The 24,908-nt window shown below is 36.7% G+C and overlaps 1 protein-coding gene and 1 long non-coding RNA gene across 10 annotated transcripts in view; one reads left to right on the forward strand and one right to left on the reverse strand.

Moving 5' to 3' along the window:
• Positions 1-24,908, reverse strand: part of LOC127413032 (prominin-1-A-like) — a 118,197-nt gene that overhangs the window by 8,575 nt on the left and 84,714 nt on the right. For 2 of the 9 annotated variants that reach the window (XM_051649828.1, XM_051649826.1), the window contains 22 exons: positions 20,703-20,823; positions 20,497-20,560; positions 20,308-20,397; positions 19,461-19,684; positions 19,265-19,339; positions 18,663-18,726; positions 18,129-18,288; positions 17,531-17,683; positions 17,308-17,431; positions 16,811-16,914; positions 14,513-14,597; positions 12,522-12,668; positions 11,350-11,421; positions 9,984-10,076; positions 9,671-9,688; positions 8,877-8,930; positions 8,695-8,775; positions 8,525-8,593; positions 8,318-8,407; positions 5,140-5,255; positions 1,640-1,663; positions 1,134-1,202 (listed from right to left, as the gene is read on the reverse strand). In XM_051649828.1, coding sequence (XP_051505788.1) covers positions 1,134-1,202; positions 1,640-1,663; positions 5,140-5,255; positions 8,318-8,407; positions 8,525-8,593; positions 8,695-8,775; positions 8,877-8,930; positions 9,671-9,688; positions 9,984-10,076; positions 11,350-11,421; positions 12,522-12,668; positions 14,513-14,597; positions 16,811-16,914; positions 17,308-17,431; positions 17,531-17,683; positions 18,129-18,288; positions 18,663-18,726; positions 19,265-19,339; positions 19,461-19,684; positions 20,308-20,397; positions 20,497-20,560; positions 20,703-20,823 — 2,097 coding nt within the window. The other 7 variants (XM_051649829.1, XM_051649827.1, XM_051649831.1 and 4 more) reach the window with 5 other exon arrangements.
• On the forward strand, positions 15,468-22,925 carry LOC127413064 (uncharacterized). The gene is made up of 3 exons (XR_007892533.1): positions 15,468-15,709; positions 20,216-20,336; positions 21,429-22,925. It is a non-coding gene; the product is annotated as an uncharacterized LOC127413064 (long non-coding RNA).

Below are 24,908 nucleotides of genomic sequence, written 5' to 3' on the forward strand. Positions count from 1 at the left end.
TATTCTTTACCCCACACTCACCACTGAGTTTCACAGGACACATCCGGAAAGATTTCCATCCCTATTTTCTTTTGTTTTGTTTCAGCCTCTGAGGTAAATGATTAAAGATGTTGACCTTCTTTGCATTTTCGTTTCGTTTTTTTGGAGTATGTTAAAAAGATGCAAGTTTTCACAGCAACTGGACAAGCAGTTTTTGAAACAGGTTGCATGCTTGTCCAATCAATGTATCCCATACTGAAGTGTGAAATCTCGAAACCTGAGGATTAATTACTAATCCAGGGTGAAGTACAAACTTTGTAAAACAAGATAACCCAGGATTATATTAACCCAGGGTTAGGAATGGCCCTTGGTAAACAATTTCAAGTGTGAAAAGCCCCACAGAAAAGCAGGACGGACTTTGCCATGACAGACAGAGCACTATTATTAATATGAATTAATAGTATCACTATTTTAATTTTCTATTCTGATCATGCAATTACACACCTAAGATTGTGAAAAAATAAAAAAAAAATAATGAAAGAATAAAACATGACCAATTGCATGCACAATTCAAACAGAGGCCTAACAATAACTAAGACAGATTCAGTCTTAGCACATGATACATGTACATGTGTAAAGTCTCTGTGTGTCATTCCAGCCCATCATTCTGAACAGAGCTTGAACTTAAGGCATGCTGTTATTCATGACAGTTAGAGAGACACAAATCATAGCTATGGCAGCCCAGTTAGATCTTCAAGAGTCACATGCAAGAAGATGTGCTGTGTGAAGCAGTGACAAAATGTGAATAAATGCACAAGCACAAATCCAGCCACAACTCAGTAAACATATTCTAGTGTAATATCTGATGCATGCAGTGAAAGTGTTAATTCAAATACCACGCAAAGTGCATGCAAATCACAAATTCTGCATTATTGAGTTAGCCAGCATGACAACACCAAGTATAAAAATAAGAAAAGAGAAATAGCTGACTCCCAGGTGCTTGTTTGTGGGAAGGGCAACTTCAAACTGTACATGCATTGGACCTTCGACACCTCATTATCATCACCATTATTACCTCAACCAATCTGCATTCCAATGCATGCTTTTCATTAGAGTAACACATGCAGGGTGTAGAGGGATGTGGTTCTTATTACCTTGTCATTACAGGATTTTGGATACCTTCTAAATGCTCATTATAATAACCATTATTACCAATTTCCATACTGAAATAGACATTACATAGTAAAAATTGTAAACAAAACATGACGTGAGATGAGAAAAATAGCATGCAACTAACTGGGAATATGCTTCATTACAAAGACATGTTTTTCAAAAATGTAAATGCAAGCTTGTGAAGTAAAGCATGAAACAGTTTAAGTTGAAATTGCAATTGTTTATCATTAAATGTAAAATGTATAGAAATAGTTTTGAATTGTGCTTTTAAAGTCTCTGATTTAACAGCCTTAAATTAATTAAAGAAGGGAGCTTTCAAAGATAATACCAACAGAATTGATGCCCTTAACCGGAGAAGCATTTCAAGGCTTTTAGCTTAAACCAGCACAATTAAGCAGAAAGGTTTATGTACAAACAGGAAAGGGATGTTTAAAAAAAAATAGCAGTAAGATGGACAGCAAAAGTATAACGGGAGAGAAAAGCTTACGTTTTCATGGGAATTGTCTCAATGCTAAAAAGATACAAGACAAGCAAATATGTTACGGAGATGCACTTTAGTCGTGTACAGAGACGTCATGTAGATGTCCAAACGGACGTCTCGGGTCAAGACACTCAGTGACTTATCGCAATGATCCTCTACTGTAAACACATGAATGCTTGAAAAATGCTAAAAACAATACATTGTTTGTACAATATATACACATATTTTTCATAAAGTGCAAAGTGCTAGACAGAGAGACATAAAGAATGAAGAAAGATGGAAATAGCAAGAATGGTTATCATAATGTGAAATGCCAAGTCCCTGAGACAGAGGAACTAGAGGGCACAGACAAAATGAAAAGAAGAGAAGCAGAGAGAGAAAAAGAGCTGATTATTAACCAAACTGTGGAAAAGAAAAGAAAGAGGAATTTGCACTGTAATACACCAATGCATTCACTCAATACTCACGATTTCTGTAATAACTAGGGGTGCACCGATCGATCTAAATCAGCCGATCTTCGTCTTAAGTCTGTGATCGGCCGATCATGCCTAAAATCAGGGCAGATCTGTTTTGAAGCACACAGGGAATAACAAATACACTGCTACTTTAATGAATGAGCACTTTCTCAGCCCTTGATGTATGACAGAGTGGCCTCTGGAGGGTGAATTGTTGGCAATTCTAAGTATTCACAAATGTAACTGTTATACAGCACTGATTCTTGAGATAAGGGACAAAACATGTTTTTATTTTTTTATATTAATTTGAAATGGATATATTTGTAGACAAAGGTCTCAGCTAACGAACGATGTAAGGGAACGGGTTTTTATAAAAACGCTTTTTTTCACATTTATTAACTTCATAACTTGCACCTTACTGTCATTTCTGTCAACTCTATCAGACACACCAAAAAGCATGCTATTTTAATATGATTAATCCAACAAGTGTAAAGTCTTTAATTATCTAATAATATTGTTCAGTAAAGGAGTTAAGTGATAAAATACATTCAATATATAATTTTTTTTCTGTTTTCATACTATTCTGAAAATTCTGACAGATTTGATTAAATGTAATATTTGTACACTGGAGCCATTTTTTTCCCCCTCAGTTGAAGATGCCTCTATAAACTAAACTAAAATGCCAAAATTGATCCCACAATTTTATCAGAAATTATAATAATGAGAATGACATACTTGACAAGTTGAAGCTGTGACCGCAGAGACTTATAAATTATTTGTTTAAAATATGAAAAATATCAAACGTACCAGACCAGGTGTCCTACTGTTGCATCCACCATGAGCATGAAGTGGGAAAGGGGTACTCGGAGTTAAAGCTGATCAGGACATTTTCTGATTTATTCAGGATTTTTAAAAAATCTGACGGAGTTGACACAAAGTGAGGACACAACTTTGATAGGCAGTTTTTTATGGAAAATATCATTTAATGTTTTCTTAATGTATTGTTTGATATCTTGCAGATCCCTACCTTTAATTTGATATTTATGAATTTGTTGCATTTTTAAACATTTTGTTTAGCAGTTTAACATTGTGACCTCTTGCTGAGGACAGGTTAAGTTACATGTGCTTCCAAGTATAGAGCATGCATTTAAAAAAATTCTAATTAAATTATTTTAAAATATAAGTAAAAAAATGCCCTGAGTATACACATTTCCTTTAGATTTAACTTTTCCTGTATTTTTATTGTTATGAATTTCTTGACTTTTAAAATAAAGATGACTTTTGTATGCAAGACATGTTTTGTCCCTTATCTCAAGAATCAGTGACAGATGATATGCAGGTTTGTTTTTAAAAATAATGTATATTAAGTTGCCCATTTTCTAGAGTCATTATGGTAGTAACTTTGACTCGCTGCACTGTGAGCACAAAGAGGATAAAGAGACTGCAAATGGGCATAAAAAATGAATTAAACAACAAATAAACATGCGTATACAAATCTGAGTATACGTGATGTAACGTGAGTAAAGACAATCAGATATTGTGTGGAGCAACAGAGACTGTATCAGCGATCATGAGCACTTTCAGCTTCACTTCCTTCAATATGTTCACTCGCGGTGTCAATCAAATATACACGCTCTCCAGGTGCTCTCAATATCTCATCAGTCACTCATCTCAGCGCTATTCTTTATTAATCTGATCCCAATTTAAATCAGATTAATGTTGGTCACATTACCACTAATCACAGCAATTACATTTTAACCATAACGGCACCGTGTCTTCATGCATTTGCTTAATAATTAGTGATTTGTGTTACAGCAAAATGCCAAAGACAGTAAATGTTCATGTTAACTACAGTAATGTTGTTAAATAATGTTAACAAATGAAACCTTTGGGGGGTCTGGGTAGCTCAGTGAGTATTGACACTGACTACCACCCCTGGAGTCGCGAGTTTGAATCCAGGGCGTGCTGAGTGACTCTAGCCAGGTCTCCTAAGCAACCAAATTGGCCCAGTTGCTAGGGAGGGTAGAGTCACATGGGGTAACCTCCTCATGGTCGCGATTAATGGCTCTCGCTCTCAGTGGTGCGTGTGGTAAGTTGTGCGTGGATCATGGAGGGCAGCATGAGCCTCCACATGCAGAGTCTCCGCGGTGTCATGCACAACGAGCCATGTGATAAGATGCGCAGATTGGCGGTCTCAGAAGCGGAGGCAACTGAGACTTGTCCTCCACCACCCAGATTGAGGAGAGTAACTGCGCCACCACTAGGACCTACTAAGTAGTGGGAATTGGGCATTCCAAATTGGGAGAAAAGGGGATAAAAAAAAAAAAGAAACCCAAACAAATGGAACCTTTTTGTAAAGTGTTACTGTAATTTTACTGTGTGGGGCATAAACATATAATTGCACAATATAACTTGCAAAAGTATGACAAAGGGCACTTAAAAAAAATCTGTATTAGGGGCCTGGGTAGCTCAGCGAGTATTTACGCTGACTACCACCCCTGGAGTCGCGAGTTTGAATCCAGGGCGTGCTGAGTGACTCTAGCCAGGTCTCCTAAGCAACCAAATTGGCCCGGTTGCTAGGGAGGGTAGAGTCACATGGGGTAACCTCCTCGTGGTCGCTATAATGTGGTTCTCGCTCTCGGTGGGGTGTGTGGTGAGCTGTGCGTGGATGCCGCGGAGAATAGTGTGAAGCCTCCACACGCGCTATGTCTCTGCGGTAACACGCTCAACAAGCCACGTGATAAGATGCGCAGATTGACGGTCTCAGATGCGGAGGCAACTGAGATTCGTCCTCCACCACCCGGATTGAGGTGAGTCAGTACGCCACCACGAGGACTAAAAGCACATTGGGATTTTAGCATTCCAAATTGGGGAGAAAAGGGGAGAAAAAAAAATCTGTATCAGTATTGGTCGATCTTAGTGTTAAGATCGGTATCAGCCTCAAATTTCCTGATCGGTGCACCACTAGTTATAAACAAGGTGGAGTGCCTCAAGTACCCCTAATCAGTCCATTACTGTTTTAAGTACTACACCACAATTTGGTTTACTTACTCATCATAGACATCCTCTGTGTCCATTCTACGATAAAACTTGGCGAGCTTCACAGACAGGATGATGCTAGGGAGCAGAAATAGTGTGGAGCAGCCCAGTCCAAACCAGAATGTGTTCTGCAACAAATAAACACAACATTTCTTAAAGATGCAATACATCAAAATCAGAGTTTTGTGGCCATGACTGTTAGCTTAGAGGCTGTCTATATGGTGGGGTAATGTTAATAGCACATAGCAAATCAATGAACTGCATTTACAGTATTAAGGGTGATAAATACTATTTTAATATTCATATTCATGAAGCTCTCTTTTTTAACCCCCCCCCCCCCCACATAAAGGCAAATACCTGACCTTTTACACTCTGCTTGTAGCTAATGTAAATTTGAACTTTTCTAAAACTTCTCTCTTTTTCCTTCAACAAACCACTGACTATCATGTCTAAGGTCAACATAATTACACAAGAAATTGACATACTGCTTCCGAAAGTTCATGTACCCTTAAATCGATCCCATTCAGCCGAATTACTGAAAAGAGCCATCCACCATCAGACATTTTTGAACCAATTCAAACTTGTCCACCTTTTCCCGAGGTGCTACTGATAGCACGTTGCATCTTCGAGACAAAGGTTCTAATCCCCTGGAAACCAGGAAGTAATCGTATTCACATAAACATTGGTGAGCATGACTCTGAAGTTGCATTTTTGCTTTAAAATTGTACATTTTTACTCCATCGATGGGGTATAAGGGTTTGGGAATAAGGTTAATAAAATATGCATTTACAACTAAAAATACAATTCGCTTTGATGCCACCCTGTGGACATTTCACCTCAACAACACTTCCAGCTTCTGCCACTGGGGGCAGTGGTTTTAAATTTTGGTAAGCACATACTGATTTTAGCAGCAGAACTTTCAACCAAAGTCTTGTCACCAAATTCACAGTGTGATCAGTCTGCTGAGGTTAAACACAAACTTTAACAAGCCCAGCAAGCAAGACACTTCCTGCTGCAGTCAGAGAGAATTATACTGGGGCCAATTTCTGGTCTCTGCGGAAAGAGCAGCTAACTGCTAATTACTACAGGTAGTTAGGGGCCTAGATGCTTCCTGAAATTCCTGTCCTTGGTGGCTATGTTGTAACAACCTTGTGAATGTGTGAGTGCAGGGTCCAAAATTAACATTTGTTAAGCCAAATACTTTACACACACAAATTTACTAGCACAAGTTTAACTAGGATTCTTACATTTTTGTTTTCTCCAGAACTCCATGTTGTGACACATATGTGGAACATTCCAAACATTAAGCCCCCAAAATGAAAATATATTAGGAGCATGATCACAACAGCCACTTTTCCACCATTGGGCCAGTGCGAGCTAAGGCTATCAACTACTCAGCCTTTAGTCTTTAGTCTTGGACCTCGAGCTGCGAGACCAAAATCAATCTGCATTCCCACCATCGGGCCAATAGCCCTGCGGCGTTGCCCTAAAACCTGCGCTTAATACACCGCCCTGGTGCCAACGTCACGCACCTTGCCCAATTCACAAGCATGAGGGAATCTCAAGCTGAGGTATCAGAATCTGAAGATTAGCTAGCCCTTGAAATGAACAGGATTTGTACTGTGCCCACAATGTTTTTCTTTTTTTCTTGAACCTGTATCATTGTGTGCTGGATAGACAACTTGGCAATTTCGGCAACAATATAATTAATCACATCTTCCTTTGGCAGACGGCGCGTAGATCTAATGTTACACATTTTCATCTGCCCAAATATTCAGAAGAGCCCTGATTTTGTCTACTGACCAATACTGACTATTCTACATTCTTCGTTAACCTGTTGAGGTAAGCTGGAAGCTAGATGAAAAATTGAGGAATGAGTATCTTGATGCTGAAACCTATGATCTGACCCAGCTAAACTCCACCTGTGACATTGATCCTGCCTCAGTCCCCATTTGGCCTTCTTTGGCCCAAGGGTAATCACAGGCCAAACGTCGCTGGCCCCGTGGAACCCCGAGGAGGCACGATGAAGCCCGGAAGTGACAGTGGGAACGCAACTGGACCTGGCAAGCACTAGCATGCCCTCTTTTGGCCCGATAGTGGAAACGTGACTAATGTGTCTTCACGTTTTTCTGACAGGTGCAGTTTGACTGAGTCATCGCATACATTATGCTTTGAGTGACTTAATGACCTGTGTTGTTTGTCACACATATTCAGTGTACACATGTGTGTGTACAAAGTCATCCTATTTGGCAAGATATTGCTGAATGGGGTGTTATGTTGGTCTAGTTAAGTTCTCTCTTAACCAAAACTATGTCCTCCAAAGTCTTTTTTTAAGTCCTCATGTCAGAAATGTCCTCATAAACCACATTTATAGCATAATACCCTTGTAATTACCAGTTTGTAACCTAAAAAAAGTCCTCGTAAACCACTTAAACCTGCCCCCCCCCCCCCCCCACACACACACACATATGCATGCATAATTTCAGATCAAGCCTGCCACCCCCTTCCTTGCTCAAAGTTGCCTGCAGGGCTTTGACCACACACATTACCGGTGCAGCGAAACTTACCCTGATTGAGTGCTTTATCTTCAACCATTGCTTCCATATGCAAACATGTTATACCCAAACCACAGCATCCAAGTCAGTGTTGTAACACCCCCCTTCATCTCTTAACCCAGAACCACACATCACAGAATCAACCACAAGCTTTTGAGTCCTAAATCTCTGCTGGTTGGCTTTGAAACAAGTCTTTAAAGAAACAGTTGAACCAACTACTCATCCCTACCACATATTATGTTCCTTGTTTGTGAAACACAGAAGAAGAAGTGAAATGTTAGGAAGAATGTCATTTTCATACAACAAAAGTGGATGGTGATTTAATGTTCCTGTAGCTCAACTGGCACAGCATGGAGTATCAAATGACTTCAGAAAACTTGGAACATAGCACACAAGTTGAATGGACTACTTTAATTATACATTTATGGTGCTTTTTTGAGCTCGTAAGTTTAAATCACCATCCTCTTTCTTTGTGTGAAAAATAGATGCTCATATATTCCACCTAAGGTCTGCATTTGTGTTTTATAGATGAAAGAAAATAATACAGGGTCAGAATGACATGAGAGCAAGCAGGCTAAATATTGACAAAATGTTCATTTTTGATTCATTCTTCATGGAACCAGTGGTTCTCTCACCATTGAATCCAGCAGGAAACTGCAGCCCAGGATCTCAGCCGTATCCACAATGTTGCTAAGTGGTTTACAGGATGCTACTTCCATGGTGAGCTAAAATGAGGCAGCAAAACAAAAGTATTTCAAGCCTAAATTAATGCAGACTACCAAACTTATCACCATCAATCCAACATAAATGTTCTTGTTGGCAATACTGTTAACAATACTCACAGATGTCCTGATCCAGTCCATATACTGCTTGAAATAGCCAATGATAGTCTGCTTGTATTTCTCTGTTTCCTGTTTGATCAGTGAAAATTAACCATTAATTTCCAGCTACCAGTTTTATCATACAGGTAATTGTTTTTTTGTTTGTTTGTTTGTTTTTTAGCTCACATTACCTGATTGACCACAAATGTTGCATTATGGGAAATTAGGAACTGGGCGGCATCGATGGCTGCTAGTACATCTGAAACTCTGATCTGAAAACCAGTACATTTACAACATATCAGAAACCATGTTTGTGGCGACATTGCTCAGGGCTGATGTCTTCTACGCAGTAGTTTTAAAATGAACAACTTACAGGCAAATCTGAGGAAGTCCTCTCCAGAAGTCTGATGCTGTGATTAAGTGTGCTCTGATATAGGGAATATAATGAATACACAAACACACATGTGCACACAAACAATGAACATAAATCACTTCATGTCGAAATGATCTATAATCTTGCCCTGAATGTCTATCAACTAAAATGCTAATCTAAATGCTGGATTACAAAGAGAAACATTGCTAGTACTTTTACCACACAATTTATTTACTGTAAGTAACAGTTTTAAAAACATACAATGAAAGTTCCATGCATGCAGTGTGCCAAAATGTCATGCAACCTTATAGTTGTACATGCATTACATGCACACATTATGTCACAGTAAACAAGGAATGTGACACAAAACAGTTGGACTATATGCCACATTTGGGATACATAAACTCTGTATTTCACATAAGCATGTTTAAATTTAACTAGTGAAACATCTATCATTTGGACTAGAAAACAGAACTCCCTTTCCTACCAATGCACTTTGAAAAAGATTTAGTCCCTTAATTTATCATGCTGGTATTATCCACAAGATAATACATTGAGAGGTCAATTCTTATTATTGCATAGCAAGATGTTTTTTAACCAACTTATGAATTTGTAATCCATATTGTGGACAATCTGTGATTGCAATATTGTGTTATACCACATTTGCAAAGTAAAAAAAATTTTTTTTTAAATAGATGATGATGGTGTCTCGATGGTGTCACAAGCTGATAGCAAACTGAGCAAACATCTGAATGGGAAAGTTATGCAACTATTATTGTTAGACACAGGCTTACCCTTGCTTTCACAAATTTCTTGGAAGCCATAAATTGAATGTGGTAGGAAGTATAAGAAAGTCAAATCAGATAATGAAAATCACATCAGATCTCAACAGAAATACCAGTGTCATTCAGAAATTATGACTTTACATTAATTCAATTTAGTTGATCAAATATCACTATGTTGCTTTTGTGATCAATCAAACTACAATCCCACTTACACAGCCAATTCAAAAGAACCATTCATGGGTAAGAAAGCAATTGCTATGACCATGCAGGCTAGAGTAATCACATGAAGTACATTTATGAGAGGGATAGATGGATAGATTACCATGGATTGCTCCAGTGGAATGACTTGCTGTATGTGGATTTGTCTTATAGTGTTAGCGTGTCCCTTTAATGAAGTCTGCAAGGTCCCTTTAGACTGGAAAAAAGTTGAGATACACAAAAAGGTTAACAGAACAATGGGAAGATTTGTTGTCAGGGGGCATTTTTGCATTATATTATTTTATATTCAGTTTCATTCACTATTATATTCCATTTCATTCCTAAAACATACAAGTACCAATGGGGTTTAAAAGTCTGTGATCACTTGAGAAAATGCTTCTTTTTTGTATTTCTTATAAAGTTTTGGGTAACACTTTACAACAAGGTTCCATTAGTTAACATTAAGTTAATAGCTAATGCTTTAAGTATCATGAACTAACAATAAACAATATATTTTTTTTACAGCATTTATTAATCTTTGTTAATGTTAGTTATTAAAAGTACAAGTGTTCATTGTTGATACATGTTAGTTCATAGCGCATTAACTAAATGTAATTTTTTTATTTAAAAAATGTATTACTATATGTTGACATTAAAATGAACCAAGATAAAATATGCTGTAAAAGTATTGCTTATTGTTACAGTAGTTAATGTTAACTAATGTTGTTAACTGATGTTAACATATGGAGCCTTATTGTAAAGTCTTTTATAGCACTTATTGATCTTTAATTTGGTAACATTAGTTAATGCAGTATGAAATAACATTAACTATGGACAATTGTATTTTGATAAATTAACATTAACCAAGATGAGTGAACTGTGTTAAAAACATTATTCATTGTTAATGTTAATGAATAGAACATTTTTGTAAAGTGTTACCCATATTTCATTACAAGTTACAGTATATTAGTATAACAGTTTGAGAGAACAGTTCATTTGAAACACACATTTCAGAAGTTCTTAGTATTTGAGCTGGCATGGACTACACAAGTTTGAGCAAAACCTGATGATCCATGTTATCTAAGCATGATCTAATGTTTAGAATTTTTAACAAAAAATCTAAATCCAAAAACTTTGTTTATTTCCAGGTTTGAATGAAAAAAGTTCATATAAATGTATATATAAATGTATAATTGAAACATAAATGAACAGTTAAGTGAAGTACAAACAGCATGGTAAAATACATCATCCTTGGTGTGGACACAGACCTAGTTCAAAAAAAAAAAACTGCTGTTCTCAAGAGCCCTGCTAATACTCATGGAAAACTTTGGATGAATATCTGACCCCTGAAGCATTTCCAGACAACCACCTTTAAACAGACTTTTGCAGGTTTTAGATACTAATTAATAATTGATAACTGATTTCTGTTTATTTCATTTAAGTACTGTTACAATTTGTTTTAGACAAATTGGAAAAATAATACATCTTACCAGTTGGTTAGCTTGAATATCAAGGTCATTGGCAAAAGCAAGTATATCAATGTGAGTCACTCCTTTATTAAGCTGCAAAACAAACAGAAACACACACAATAAAACCACCAGACATATTTTTCTCATTTAACCTTAATTAACAGTCTGTCTATTAATGTTTCAATCATCATTAGAGTTCCTTTAGCTCAACTGGTAGAGAATGGTGCTGACAATGCCATGGCCATGGGAACACAAATACTCATAAAATGTATATATTTAATATACACTTTAAGTTGCTTTGGATAAAGGTGTCTACTAAATGCATAAATGAGTGTAAATGAATACACACTTACGTATAAAAACATATAATGTATTACCATGTTTTCTGAATATGTACAGTGGTAATTCCATGGTATTCTTTGGAGTACTTTGTAAACAGCATAGTATATAAATATGGTAAACATTACTGTACCATGATATCATCACAATACACTTTTTTAAGGGCAGCACAACCACTTGTCAGTGTGCTTGGCTAAAAACATTTACATCATATTATCTTTATTTGTAGTTGCATATTATTTTGACATAGTGACATAATGAAATAAATAGAGACAAGTGAAGGTTATCTTGATACTGTATAACCCACAAACTCTGGAATAGTCTCCCCTTTCATGTGAGGTCTGCTTCCCCTTTAGCCATTTTTAAATCTTTCCTTAAATCTTATTTTTACTCTAAAACTTTTGTTTTTAAATGTGACTGTATTTTATCTCTGATTGTATAACTTTTTTCCCTTTGTATCTTTTTGCTTTCTTTTCTTTTTCGTTTGGATTGTACAGCAATTTGGGTCAACTTCTGTTGTTTTTAAATGTGCTTTATAAATAAATGTTGACTTGACTTGATTGTATGTATATAGTACATTGATATTATGCCAGGTGCCAGGTGCTGTTCAGCTGGTAGAGCACGGCCCTTGCAACCTGGGTTCAATTCCCAGGGTAGTGATACAAATTTATACCTTGAATGCATTGCAAGCAATAAAGCATCTGCCATATGTGAAAATGTACAGTCAATTATGCAGTGATACACATTATCAGTCAATGGTTATTTTGAACAATAGCCAACGTGAACCAAAGCATCAGGTGTGAAAGTTTGGGAATAAAAAGCTTGTTTCTTTGTCTGTGTGTTACTGTATGTACCTCCTCCAAATAGGCAGCAAAGTTAATCTCAGTGATGCCAGTTTCAGTGAAGCTGATGAGATTCTGTTTGCCGTTTGACTCCAGTAGAATGATGTCCCGCAGGTCCACCTTCATCCCTTCAAACTTTCTTGACATGTCATTGGAGTACTGCAGAGAGAGAGAGAGAGAGACAGTAGTAGACCACAGAGTGGGTATGGTTTGACATGAGAAAATATTCCAGAGGAAGAACAAACAGTGTGGTCCAAAAGTCGGAGAACACTAGTGAAAATGCTTTTATTTTGCATTTGTTTCAAATTTAATAAAATAATTTTTCAATACAAATTACATTATGAGCATAACAATCTGACTTGTACTTCAATCAAAACAGAAAATCTGATCTTTGTTGGACATGGTCAATGTAATAAATTTGTTTACATTTGATTAGTAACCTAGAAGGAGTGCAGAATGTTACATTATCAGCTTAATTTTATACCATCACTTTTCTTTATTTTATAATGCTCAAATGTTCTGTTTATTGCCAGGTTTAAAAGTTGAAAATATTGTCTCAGACATTCAGAACTCACTGTATACCTGCCCTATGCGACATTCGATCAAAAATGTTGTTTGAAGGAAATTAACTGGAAATGAAAATATACTTCTGCTATGACTTCAATGAAGGAATTTATAGATGCTGTATATAAAACGTCTCAAAATGGCTTTGCATGAAAGCTTTAGAGATATTTTGCCAAATCCCAAAGAACAGAGAGAAAAACAACCATCACAGGATTGGAAAACATCATGTTACATTTTTTTTTTAAAGTGTGTTACACAACGAAAAAGTGAATGGTGTGCATTTTCTTTAAGAGACAATCCACAGAGCCATGGTAAAGGATGCCGCTGCCCCAGAAACTGACATTTACATTGAACCTAAATAATTAGTAAGAATGAGGCCTTGATTTGCAAGTCTCCTGGCAACAGAGCTTGCATTATCTGACCTTCCTGTTCTTTGTGCTTAACACTACTAATCTCAAACAAATCTATATCAGATTTTTATCCCAAATTAAAGTTTATAATTAAGATGCATTTCGCCTATCAACAAAGGTTGAGAGACACAGTTCTTGCTTTAAAAACATGGCAGATTTGCATTGCTTTGTGTGTGTGGCTTGCTTTGTTTTCCCATTGAAATGTCTTGTTGTTGAAGAAGTGAGCTAAATTTGCTAGCTGGCTGAAATCTGCAGGAAAAAGAAAAACAAAACTGATCATGTGCTTCAGTGTTAGATAAGACTAGCACAGACACTTTAAAAAATTACCCCTAAAGCAAGATGTCTGGTTAAGTCTGACTGTACAGATCAGGGTTCTGATCCCCTTCTAGATTTGGACAGTTTTAGTTATTCTAGTGTGCAGCATGTTCTACAGTAATGTTGAATGAGTGCTAAAAATGAGATTAATGCTTTACTGACTCCCTATAGCTGGGTGATATTATATCTTTTGTCTGAGATTTTGTCAAGATTGTGTGGTATGGCGAGCAATAGGACATCATTATTGCATCAGCTAAACTGAGTGGAAATGGTTCTAAGAGTGGCGTCTGCTTTAAAAAAAACAACAACAACAACAAAAAAAAACAACACACAGCAAAATAAAAACCCATTATAAACTGTTTATATAACATTTAATGTATCTAAAATGTTTTATTATGCTTTTAAGTATGAGATTTTTATGTAATTATACAAAGAAGTAGCTATAGTTTATCGTCTAAAAACAACAGGTTTTAATGCAAGAAACCACACTGAATTAAAAAATAACTGTATGTCTGAACAATCAAATTTGTTGTCTGTTACTGACTTAAAACACCTATAGTGCTCAAAATTAATTAGGATGTTTGCATTAAGCTCATTAAACATTTAAAAGAAGTACACTTCATAATGCCATCTGATGTAAATAGTGGCTTTATATCAGAGTATGCTTAGCAGTGATTTGTGTGTGCACATGGACTAAGCCTTTGTTCCACTCACAACACTGGTGTTAAAGAAGGATGAGAGGTTGAAGATCTTATCCAGATGAAGAGCTGCGTAAATCCCTCTGTTGTCCTTACAGTTACTGAGAAAGACAACAGGATAGAAAGAAAGAGAAAATTCAAACCTTACTCTGTTTTATTACTATTATTCTGGCTTTCATTTCAATATACTGGCTTATAGGCTCTTTGTTCACTTTGCTTCTACTTAGTTCATAAAGTTAGCAGCACCATCAACACAATTCTCTTCTGTACTGCCATCTGCTGGACTACTGAAGGACACTGATGATTTCCTTTTATAAATGTCACATTTATAAATTGTATATATAAACATATACATAAATAAGTTTTCCATATCTGTATATTCAATATTCATATATGGCTCATTCCTAATATGTAGTACACTTTTATGTCCCCATCCTATATGTCTTAACATACTGGATAAAATATTTCGCCCACAAATGTCAACATGAAAATAATTGTACTCAGTTTTCTTTAATAATAAACCACAGTTAAGTTAGCATAGGGGTGTGTTTAAATTATTTCACTACTTGGTTTGAGCGGATGCTGCCATCTTTAGTCAGTATTCCAGGAGTTTCTTTATTCTTAACTCTAATCAAAATGTTTCAAACTTGTGTTTTATTGGGAATATTGCTTGAAAATGTAATCAATTCACAGATCTTTCCTCAATATTTTTATCTCAGTATTACTTTCCATCCTGTTAGTCTTTCATAATATCACTGTAGCTAACAAAATTTAGTTTCTTAATCGCAACATCCTGGAAGTAAAATATTTAATTTGGTGGGAAACAACACAAAAATGAGTAAGAACTAGAGAGACAGAGAGAGAGAGATCAATTTAAAGCAAATTAAAAGGTGCATCCCAAACTGCACACTTCGGCTTGTACGTACCGGAAGGGGCGGTGTTATCTGGTCTGATAAAACAACTGTAAATATTGGAGAATGTAGCAACTAGCAAAACTTCATTGAAGACAGCACCTTACAAATGTGATATGAATGCTTTACCATCACCCCACGCTGTGTGAATAAGTTGTTGAGATACAAGTGTTGAACTGAGGTTGGCTAACATGCTAAATCAGAGACTATTTAGCAGAGACGGACCACTTCTATTAATATGAATGGGAGAAACTGGAACGTCCAATGGTCAACGGATGTAGAAAGGAAATTCCGCCCTACAGGTAAAAGAGCTAATCGCCTTTTAGATACAGACATCGCCTGTCAATCAACTCCAGAACGTGCATGCGCATTAGCTTTGCAAGCCTGGAAAATTTGTGATTTTTAGCGTAATCTGAGGTAAAGAAGCACAATTTATGATACCAATGTTGTCAGATTTTACTGCTGATTTGAAATTACGATTTGATCGTAATCTTTACAAACCGTTTTGGAGATTTTGGTCTTTCCTCATTCAAGTAGATAGAAGCTGCACTTTCATGACTGGAAATTGCTTCCCGGGAGCGTTCCAAAGATGGCCGACAGTGAACTGACTTGTTAGAAAGACTTTGGCTAAAGCTAGCGGCAACACATCACATGAGTTTGAAACGTTACTTCCGTCAGCTATAAAATGGTGAATGCTTCCGTGTGATAAAAAAAAATTACATTAGGTGTTCCATTTGGGATGATACTACACTTGGAGAATTCATGCACTATATGGCTGAGTGCACAGTGTGTATTATAAGTGCATAGTGTATAGTTTGTCGTTTGGGACACAACTAAAGGCCTTTTGTGGGGTTATTTCCAAGTGAATTTTTGACAGAGTTGAATTAACAAGCATTCTGTCAATGCAAGCAGATTTTTGATCATTAAAAAAGACATAGCAAACTCTTCCAGAACAGTCTGAAGGTCTGTGCCGAGTTCGGTGGATGTAGCTTGAAAGCTCTTGGAGGAGTTACAATAAGAAATTTTAATCTTCCTTAAGGGACCAAAAAAAAAAAACCTCCAAACAAAGTTTGTAGAATAACAGTATGCTGGCTTTTGTCAAGCCAAAATAATTAGGTTTATTCGGTATTAGGAATGATGGAAATATGTACCTGAATTTAACCAGAGCATATTTCTTAAAGTCTGGTACACACTTTAATATAAATATTTCTCTAAATTACATCCAAGCATTAATTTTTAATTTTTATTTTTATGTTATAGATTCAAAAAGTACTGCATAATAGAAATGACCAGCTGTAAAAATTCCTGAAACAGAAATGCCTTGTTCTGACAATACCAATACACAACAACACTTCAAGAAGAATTGTTCAGTTTTATAGGTTTACATTACAGGCCTGTGTTACCTGTAGAGAGAATCCACTGTAAGATCCATTTCAGGGTCATGGTACAGGTATCCTGGTATGAAGTTTCTCCAGCCAGGTTGGATCAGGTTGGGAGTGTCTAACACCTATTCAACACAACATAATTCTGAGAACATTATCACCCCTGAATAAGACCTGGAAACATATATATGTCAAGTAGTTTCTCATAGTCTGTTCTGTTCATGTTCATTAAATTTATTTGCCTTTTAGCATATAGGGGATACCAGGGCTAGTTGTCATACAGGAAGTCTCTGGGAAGGTCAACGTGTATTCAGTTAACTGTATCTTTTTTCCTGGTCAACAATGGTGGAAATGTTAAATAGCTTTTTTGATGAAACTTTAAGGGATGTTTGACTTTCTAAAATAAATCTAACCTGAAAAATATTAAGTAAAATGTTCAAGTGAAAAGTGTGAGAACTAGCCCCAGTCTCCACTATATGTATCATGTGTGTTGTCAGATGCTTTGTCAATTCTCTTGCCTTGAAAAGCTGTCGGGTTTGGAAGGGTTCACACACAAGTTTCTCGAGATTCCCCCCTACCAAGAACAGGGCTGTTATAACACCCATGAGCACCCAGGAGAACAGGAAGCTGAAGCCCACACCACTGAGAGACACAGCAGACAAAGGTGTTTCATACTCCAACAAAAATGTGACATATTGTGTGGAAATATGGGCTAAAGTTTGATATTATTGTCACTCTCACGCCATGAGCAGGTTTCCTCCTGTATTAGAGACGCATCCACGTGTGGTTGGGGAAGCGTGTCTGTCAAATCCCAGAATGCCGCACAACAGACCCAAAAAATTGAAGGAGAGGATAAGCACCACCATGCAGCATAGAGTAATACAACAGATCCACCTGAAGACAAAAGAATAATGAACACTGTCAAGAGGACATGCAGGACTTGAACAGAAAGAGAAGAGAGTACACTACATGGCTAACAGTAATGGACACCTCCTTTAATTATTGGGTTTGGCTTGACCTCCTATTTCCACTGAAGACAAATCTTAATACTACGACATACAATGACATTCTAGAGAATTGTGCACTTTAGCACAACAGTTTGAACACCTTTGAAGGGGAACCCATCACTCAACATTAGTGCCTGACCTCACTGATGCTCTTGTATTTGAATTCAAGCAAATCCCCACAACCATATAGTGGAAGCTAAAAAATACATATGGGTGTGGTGTTTGGAAATCCTCTTACTTTTGGCCATATAGTGTATTTGTCTGAGTCTAATCATCAATGACAAAATAGAATTGGTAAAAAACAGTTCCAGATATCCAATCCTCAGATGTACCTGTAGAAGTCCATCTCATCAATCTTTGGGTAGATGTCCTCAATTTGTGAGTGTGTGTGCGTAATCATTTTGGTGAAGTTGGTCAGAGAGCTGTGAACTGGGAAGAGCTTGGTGAAATTAGTGATGTTAGAGCCAGTGTCGTTCAGCAGACCTTTGACCCCTACAGGAAACACCAGACACAACAGCACTGTTATTCTTTAGAGAAGGTTTCTTAAAAATTGAATAATGTTTTTCAATTGTTTTTCAATGGAAAGGTTGTTTTTTTTTCAATTGTTTTTATACAGATTCCTTTGACCGTGGCTGTTTTTTCAGTGTCTCACACAGGAGCACCATGTTTTTAGATGGCATTTCAAGTTAAAAAGAGCGTCAACATTTAAAAGTGTATTGAAACACTTTCGCTCTGCTTTATTTGTTGTGCTGCATCTAGCTTTTTTTAATCGCAATAACATGTTCGGGCTGAACGTTCCCTAAGGATCTCTGGCTAGTCCACATAAAAGATCTGAATTCTAATGTGGATTCAATCATTGAACTCACCTTCAACAACATTTCGTGTTTGCTCTGTTACCATGGCGGGAGTGTCATTGAATGATGCAAACCCCTGCGTGACATATGAAAAGGTGTGAGAGTAAACAAAGTAGATGTGTACATTTAAATTGAACATGAAACCAAAATTGACCGTATTTACTTTCTTATTACACGTTTCTGGTCTTAATGTGCACGATTCATTGGTGCACATTGTTCCAAAGGAATAAAATGTCTTTGTAATCTTTTATTAAAATGTAATAACTTGCTCCGCTCCTGAAATTACTTTCCTTTTTGGTTAATGTCACAAATTAATTTTGCAATGCCTTCCCTGCAACCTCCTGGATCCATTCTGGTATGTAACGCGCTATTCTCATGATCCAATCAATCCTTAAAAAATGCATGTCCTGCCCTACAATTTTTATCTTGTTCAATATTGTGTTTCACTCAGAAATTCATCAGATTATGAAATTAAATGCAAACTGCTTTTCATTTTGACTTTAGGCAGATAGTATGTGTTAAAATGTGAGAAATGAAAGATGTAAGCCAGAATTTTCTTTGCAATCTTGTCCTAAATCTAGCAAGCATGTCACTTTAAATGTGAAACAAAGTACCTTCTCAACAATATGGCTGAGATCAGTCTTCAGGACTTCATTCACTTTGTCTAGCTCATCAGTCACATCAGACAACTGAAAAAACAAAACAAAAAAAAAACAGGCATATTTGTTATTGTTTTTTGGACTTTTACAAACTGTATTTGTCAATGGTGACACTATGTTGAAAGAAAAGATGAGAAATAATTTTCAATACCGATGAGTAGTTGGCTGCGATTTCTAGCCTGGGAAGGGTGCTACGTATATTTCGACAGATCTCTGCTGCATTTGAGCGTATGTCTGCGCATACAGGATCATTAAGTGCGTTGCTAAGGCTGCCACGAACCACGCTCAGGTTAGACTGCAGTTTGCCCGTTCCTTCCTGCAAAGTCTCCAAGGTCAGACTCACGTTCTCTAGAGCATCCTTAGTGTCCCGCATTGCTAAGAGAGGAGACAAATGCACAAATGAACATTCAAAAACAGAGACTGCTCTCAGGCTCATTGAAAGCTTTCAAAGATAAACGAATACCCAGGGAACATCTAGTAAATAATGCCATACTTGCTTCTTTAATTAAAAAATGTACAGTATCAATCAATATTATCCATATTGAAGTGAGATTATAAGATTGTTGCTTTTGTATTTTTGTTGTATATCATAACCTTTCTGATATCTTGGTTTTAAAACACAGAAGGGGCAGGTTCCACCAGTAAAGAATGCAACAACACAGAGGGACAATAACTGGGCCAGGTGTTGTTGGGAAAAAAAGGAGTCAATCACAACGTTGTTACAGACAGGTCAAGGGAAGGACCAGTCAGGGTCTTTTATGGGTTACCTTTAATGGCTTTCTCCACTTTGACTAATAAATCAAAGAAAAAACAGTGAAATAAGGCACTAACAAGAAATGGGTTGTATATTATTACTGTATTCTCATGTTATATGATATATTACAGTACGTATTTCTCCCATTATAGGTTTTGGATGTAAGCAGCAAGAAGAATAGAAAGAAGAAAGAAAGAAACAAAGAAAGGAAGGAAGAAAGAAAAAGGACATGGATGACACATACTTCTGGCCATGCTGAGTGCCGCATCAAGGGTAGGCTGTACGTCTTTTCCCAACTCCTCATGTATCCTTCCACCCAAAAGCAAACCTACATCTGCAGAAAACATCATCATTCAGTGTTCACACCAGAAACACCTTTCTATTCCACTGATGTTGCAGAGGAACAACTCAAGATGACCAATGGCATACTTACTCTCCAGGTCATAAAGCACTTGATCCTTCACAGTGCCATACTGAGAGATCAGGTAATCAATTTGCTGAGAAAGAGATGACAGAGTAATATATTTAGCTGTCAGTATCTCACTTTCCAGTGATGAGACACCTACATCTATCTATCTATCTATCTATCTCAGTGTTATAGTGCTTGTGTAATGTAAACATTAAGATTGGAGTACTCACTGCTGGGGTTTGATTGGCAAAGGTGTGGAGGTCTTTTATGTTATTCTTTACGAGCCTCCTCATGCTCTTCAACTGAGAACTCAGGTTCTGATTGGCTGCATAGGCGCAAAGGACCCCTGCCCTGTTGATTGAAACAACAATGTTAAATACAACATCAGAATTTAATATAGAAATCCACTTCCACTTAACCAAGAACATATCACGCTATATTAACATTTAGTAGAGCAGCTATACATAATAACATTTAAGATTATCTCTACTCAAACATCTAGGTGACTCTTTGTTATTGTTATATTGGCACAGACTTGGTGGAGGATAAAAGCTATTGCCTGGAGTGCCAGTAGGTGGCAGCCCATTCATACAATCACAAGTCACATGTTCTCACACAGGCTGTGTTGTCCTGTTAGGATCCCTTTAATTATTTTGCTTTGGGAGCATCCAATGTTCCCATGTTCTGCCATGCCTTTATTGAGAACTGAGCGGCAACATCATATTGCTGCAGGTGTATACAGTAAGGCAAGGACTTTTGTTATAGAACTCTGAGAATAAATCCAAAGCAGCCTTCGCCTTAAACAATTGGCAAAGAAAAAACTAAAAAAACTAGGCTAACTGTGAGCTCTTCTTAATTAGTCTAAGAGACACTTCAAGGGAAAACAAGCCCTATATTAGTACCTATTCATGATTCATGCGTCCTAATTGGGTTTTCTATTTTCTGTGTACTTATAGCTACTATGGGAGCCAGTGAAGGTTTGCAGAACTATCTCCTATGCTTTCACCGCAGTCTAGGACAAAAGCCATGATTGACTTATGCAACAATAGAGCAAGTAGGAACACATTTTGTGAAGTTGCACCAAAATGTGTGAATCACACTGCTGTTATTGTGCATAACTATAATTGCACCATAAAAATATTCATGTGTGGGTAAAAACAAAGCAGACTGCATCAACGCTTCAACAAAGTCCTGAAGGATTCAATCCACAACAGATAACAACACAACAGAACAAAGATCATATAGTGCACATTTGTGGGTGCATGGACAAATTCTGCTCTGAGTTGGAAGTGTGAAATTATTCATGTCTGGACACCAGTTAAGCAAAACGGAACTGCAGTAAAGGTCTGGGCGTCTGACTAAAAAGAAAGATGAGCCTGATACACCAACATTTAATGTGCCAACAGCAGCAGTGCAATTTATTATTCTCTCTGAACGTAAAATAGCTTTTGTGTTAGTTTTGTGTTTAGCATTGTCTTTAATATGGATAAAGATCGGGGATGGACAGAGCTGAGAATTTAAGACTTGGCTTGACAAATCACACTGTGAATCTGTGCGACAGTAGGTCAAAAGTTCTGCTGTTGAAATCGGCCTGTGCTTGCCGAAATTTGAATCACTGCCCCCAGTGGCCGAAGCTGGAAGTGTTGTTAAATGCATGAGCACGTGTGAGCTCCAGTTTGGGTGAAGTGTCCACAGAGTGGAACTAAAAGTGAGTTTTTTAATTGTAAATGATGGAATACAGTCAACAGGAATGAATATTTTATTAACTCTACCCCTTAGCCAAACCCTAAACCTAACTCTGAGTGGAGTAAAAGTGTCATTTTAGAGGGAAATGCAACAAAACCGTGTAATATGCTGTATTTGCTATCTGTTAAGGTATACACTTTTATATTACTAAAACAATTGTGATATTTACCTTATTCAACCCCGCCCCTTTTCCACACTCCGCTCTTCCGAATTTTGTCATCTAATTTCCTGTTTGTATTGAAGCTACTGAGAAGAGTCGATCTACATGGATTACGTGTGGGAGCACAGAAAGTATTTTTTCACCAAGAGTTGATGGTGTGAGTCTACTCCACCCCTTTAATACGTGAAAATGGTAGTGAGGTGTTTTTCTGTCACTGTAAATGTTCGTTTTTTCACTCACAGAGGTAAATTGGACCTGATAGATCACATTCAGACAGCTATGACACACTGCACTTATTCTTGATGCAAGCGTTTAATTGTTATACATGTAATTCTGCTTAATTTTTATGTTTCAGCTTGTTAATAATTTGTGTTAAAATGTGTAGTTGACAGCTCGTACTGTTACACATGCAAGTTCATAACATTAAAGCAAATTTCAATTTTACTTTTTAAAATGAATTTGTCACCCTACATTTTTTAGAGGCTTAAATGTGATTTAAAAATGGTTGTTATCAGAATATAAAATAAAACATACACCTTCACATGTATATGTGTTTATGTCTGTGTGTATGTATAAATAGGCCTATAGTTGCACACTTTCCCCGTCCCGGTTTAATGCTCAAAAAATCTACTCACCTTAACTATAACGCGATGGGTGAATGACACAAAAAGATGGCCAGAGGTGTCGTTCAGAGATATTTTTAATGATTTTGTGTTGTCTCTTGGAGTTTAATGAACACAGAAGAATATCAGTACGTCCACAGCGTGAAGGTAGGAACTTTGTGGATTTTGAATGAATTACTCTTGTTTTAAAATCTCCCCGCTCTTCTTCCAGTTGTTATGACATCCCCTGAACACCAAAAAAAAAAAACAAAAAAAAAAAACAAACTCATGATAGCTTTGGACAACTCTACAAACTGTAAATCCACTCTGCTAACTAATTACACTTTGACATCAACACCATAAATATCTTATATCTTATAATATAGCGACCGCTTGAACGGAAGTTCCGAGACAACATTTTCAAGATGGCTGCGTACTAGTTTCTCTGGTGCATAAGGTGAATAGACAGATTCTTTTAGAAATCATTATTATTCTTTAAAAAAAAAAAATGGAACTGAAACTAAACATTTGAATGTGCACACAAACACACTTTCAAATTATAGTTCTAAAAACTGATAAAATCAATTCGCTATATCCAATTTAAACTTGAATAATATGTAACTTCAAATGATGCTTCGAGCTTTCTGAATTGAATTCCATTTTAATTCCAATTCAAATTATATATCTGCATCCTGTTTGTTGCCTCAAATTCAAATTCAGTTTAAATTTAGGAACTGAATTCTCAATTCAATTCTGAATGGCGCACAACTCTGATGAGGACTAAATTGTGACAAAAGTCACTAATGATATGTGAAGAAACAATCAGACCATGTTTAAAGAAATATTCTATATAATTCTTACAAAGTGAACCACTGTGGCTTTATATTCAGATAGGGTGCATTGTAGAATGGTTTCAGGGTCAGAAACAGACCACAGACTGACAAAGAATCAAAATGGGTGGCTAGCTACAAAGCCCCATTGTTTTTCCTCTTTCTCCCCCCCTAATTCCCCATGTCCTCCTCTCTCTGTCTGATCTCTGTGTTAGTAAGCCTGCTATCTGTTCTGCTTTGTAAGGTCTGTGAAAACATAGCAGGCAGTGAACAAAGAGGCATTGAAGATGGCAAAGTTCATTTCACACAGAGGGCATTTAGATGCCTGAAACTTTGCACACAGTAGGGCACCTCAAATACAGTATACCAGAAGAGAGAATATAGAATAAAAGACATGTTTCAGCAAGAAACTTTTGAACTAAATGTCTCTGGATAAAAAACTACTTTGCCTAAAACGGTTTTGAAATATCACCAGTCAAATGCAACACCACAAAATAAATGTGCCAACAAGTGACACTTCACCGTTATGTTTTCACTAGGGATGGGAAATAATTATTTTTTGAGACATAGAGTAGTTAAGCTTAGCTTAACCTGTGACATTCTGTTTGGGTTTGAGGGAACAAAATTACACATTTAAATTCTAGTACATTTTGAGGGTACTGAAAGAACATAAATATTGATCTGTTTCTCACCCACACCTATCATATCACTTCTGAAGGTATGGATTTAACCACTGGAGTCTTCTGGATTACTTTTACGCTACCTTTATGTGCTTTTTGGAACTTCAAAATGTTGGTACCCATTCACTTTCATTGTATGGACCTACAGAGCTGAAATATTCTACTATAAAAATCTTTTGTGTTCAGTAGAAGAAAGAAAGTCATATATCCGGGATGGAATGACGGTGAGTAAATGATGAGAGAATTTTCATTTTTGGGTGAATTATTCCTTCAAGCAAAAGTGTACATTTCCTCTCCATTTAATCTCATTGTTGTCTAGAAGAAACAATTGAAACATTAAAGAGATCTTATTTGTGATTTTTCTTTCCTATTGGCATGGTGAAATTGCGCTTTATAATTTGAGTTGGTTCAGTGCACT

The sequence above is a fragment of the Myxocyprinus asiaticus genome, chromosome 22 (genome assembly GCF_019703515.2).
Source record: "Myxocyprinus asiaticus isolate MX2 ecotype Aquarium Trade chromosome 22, UBuf_Myxa_2, whole genome shotgun sequence".
In the NCBI taxonomy this organism is placed as follows: domain Eukaryota; kingdom Metazoa; phylum Chordata; class Actinopteri; order Cypriniformes; family Catostomidae; genus Myxocyprinus; species Myxocyprinus asiaticus.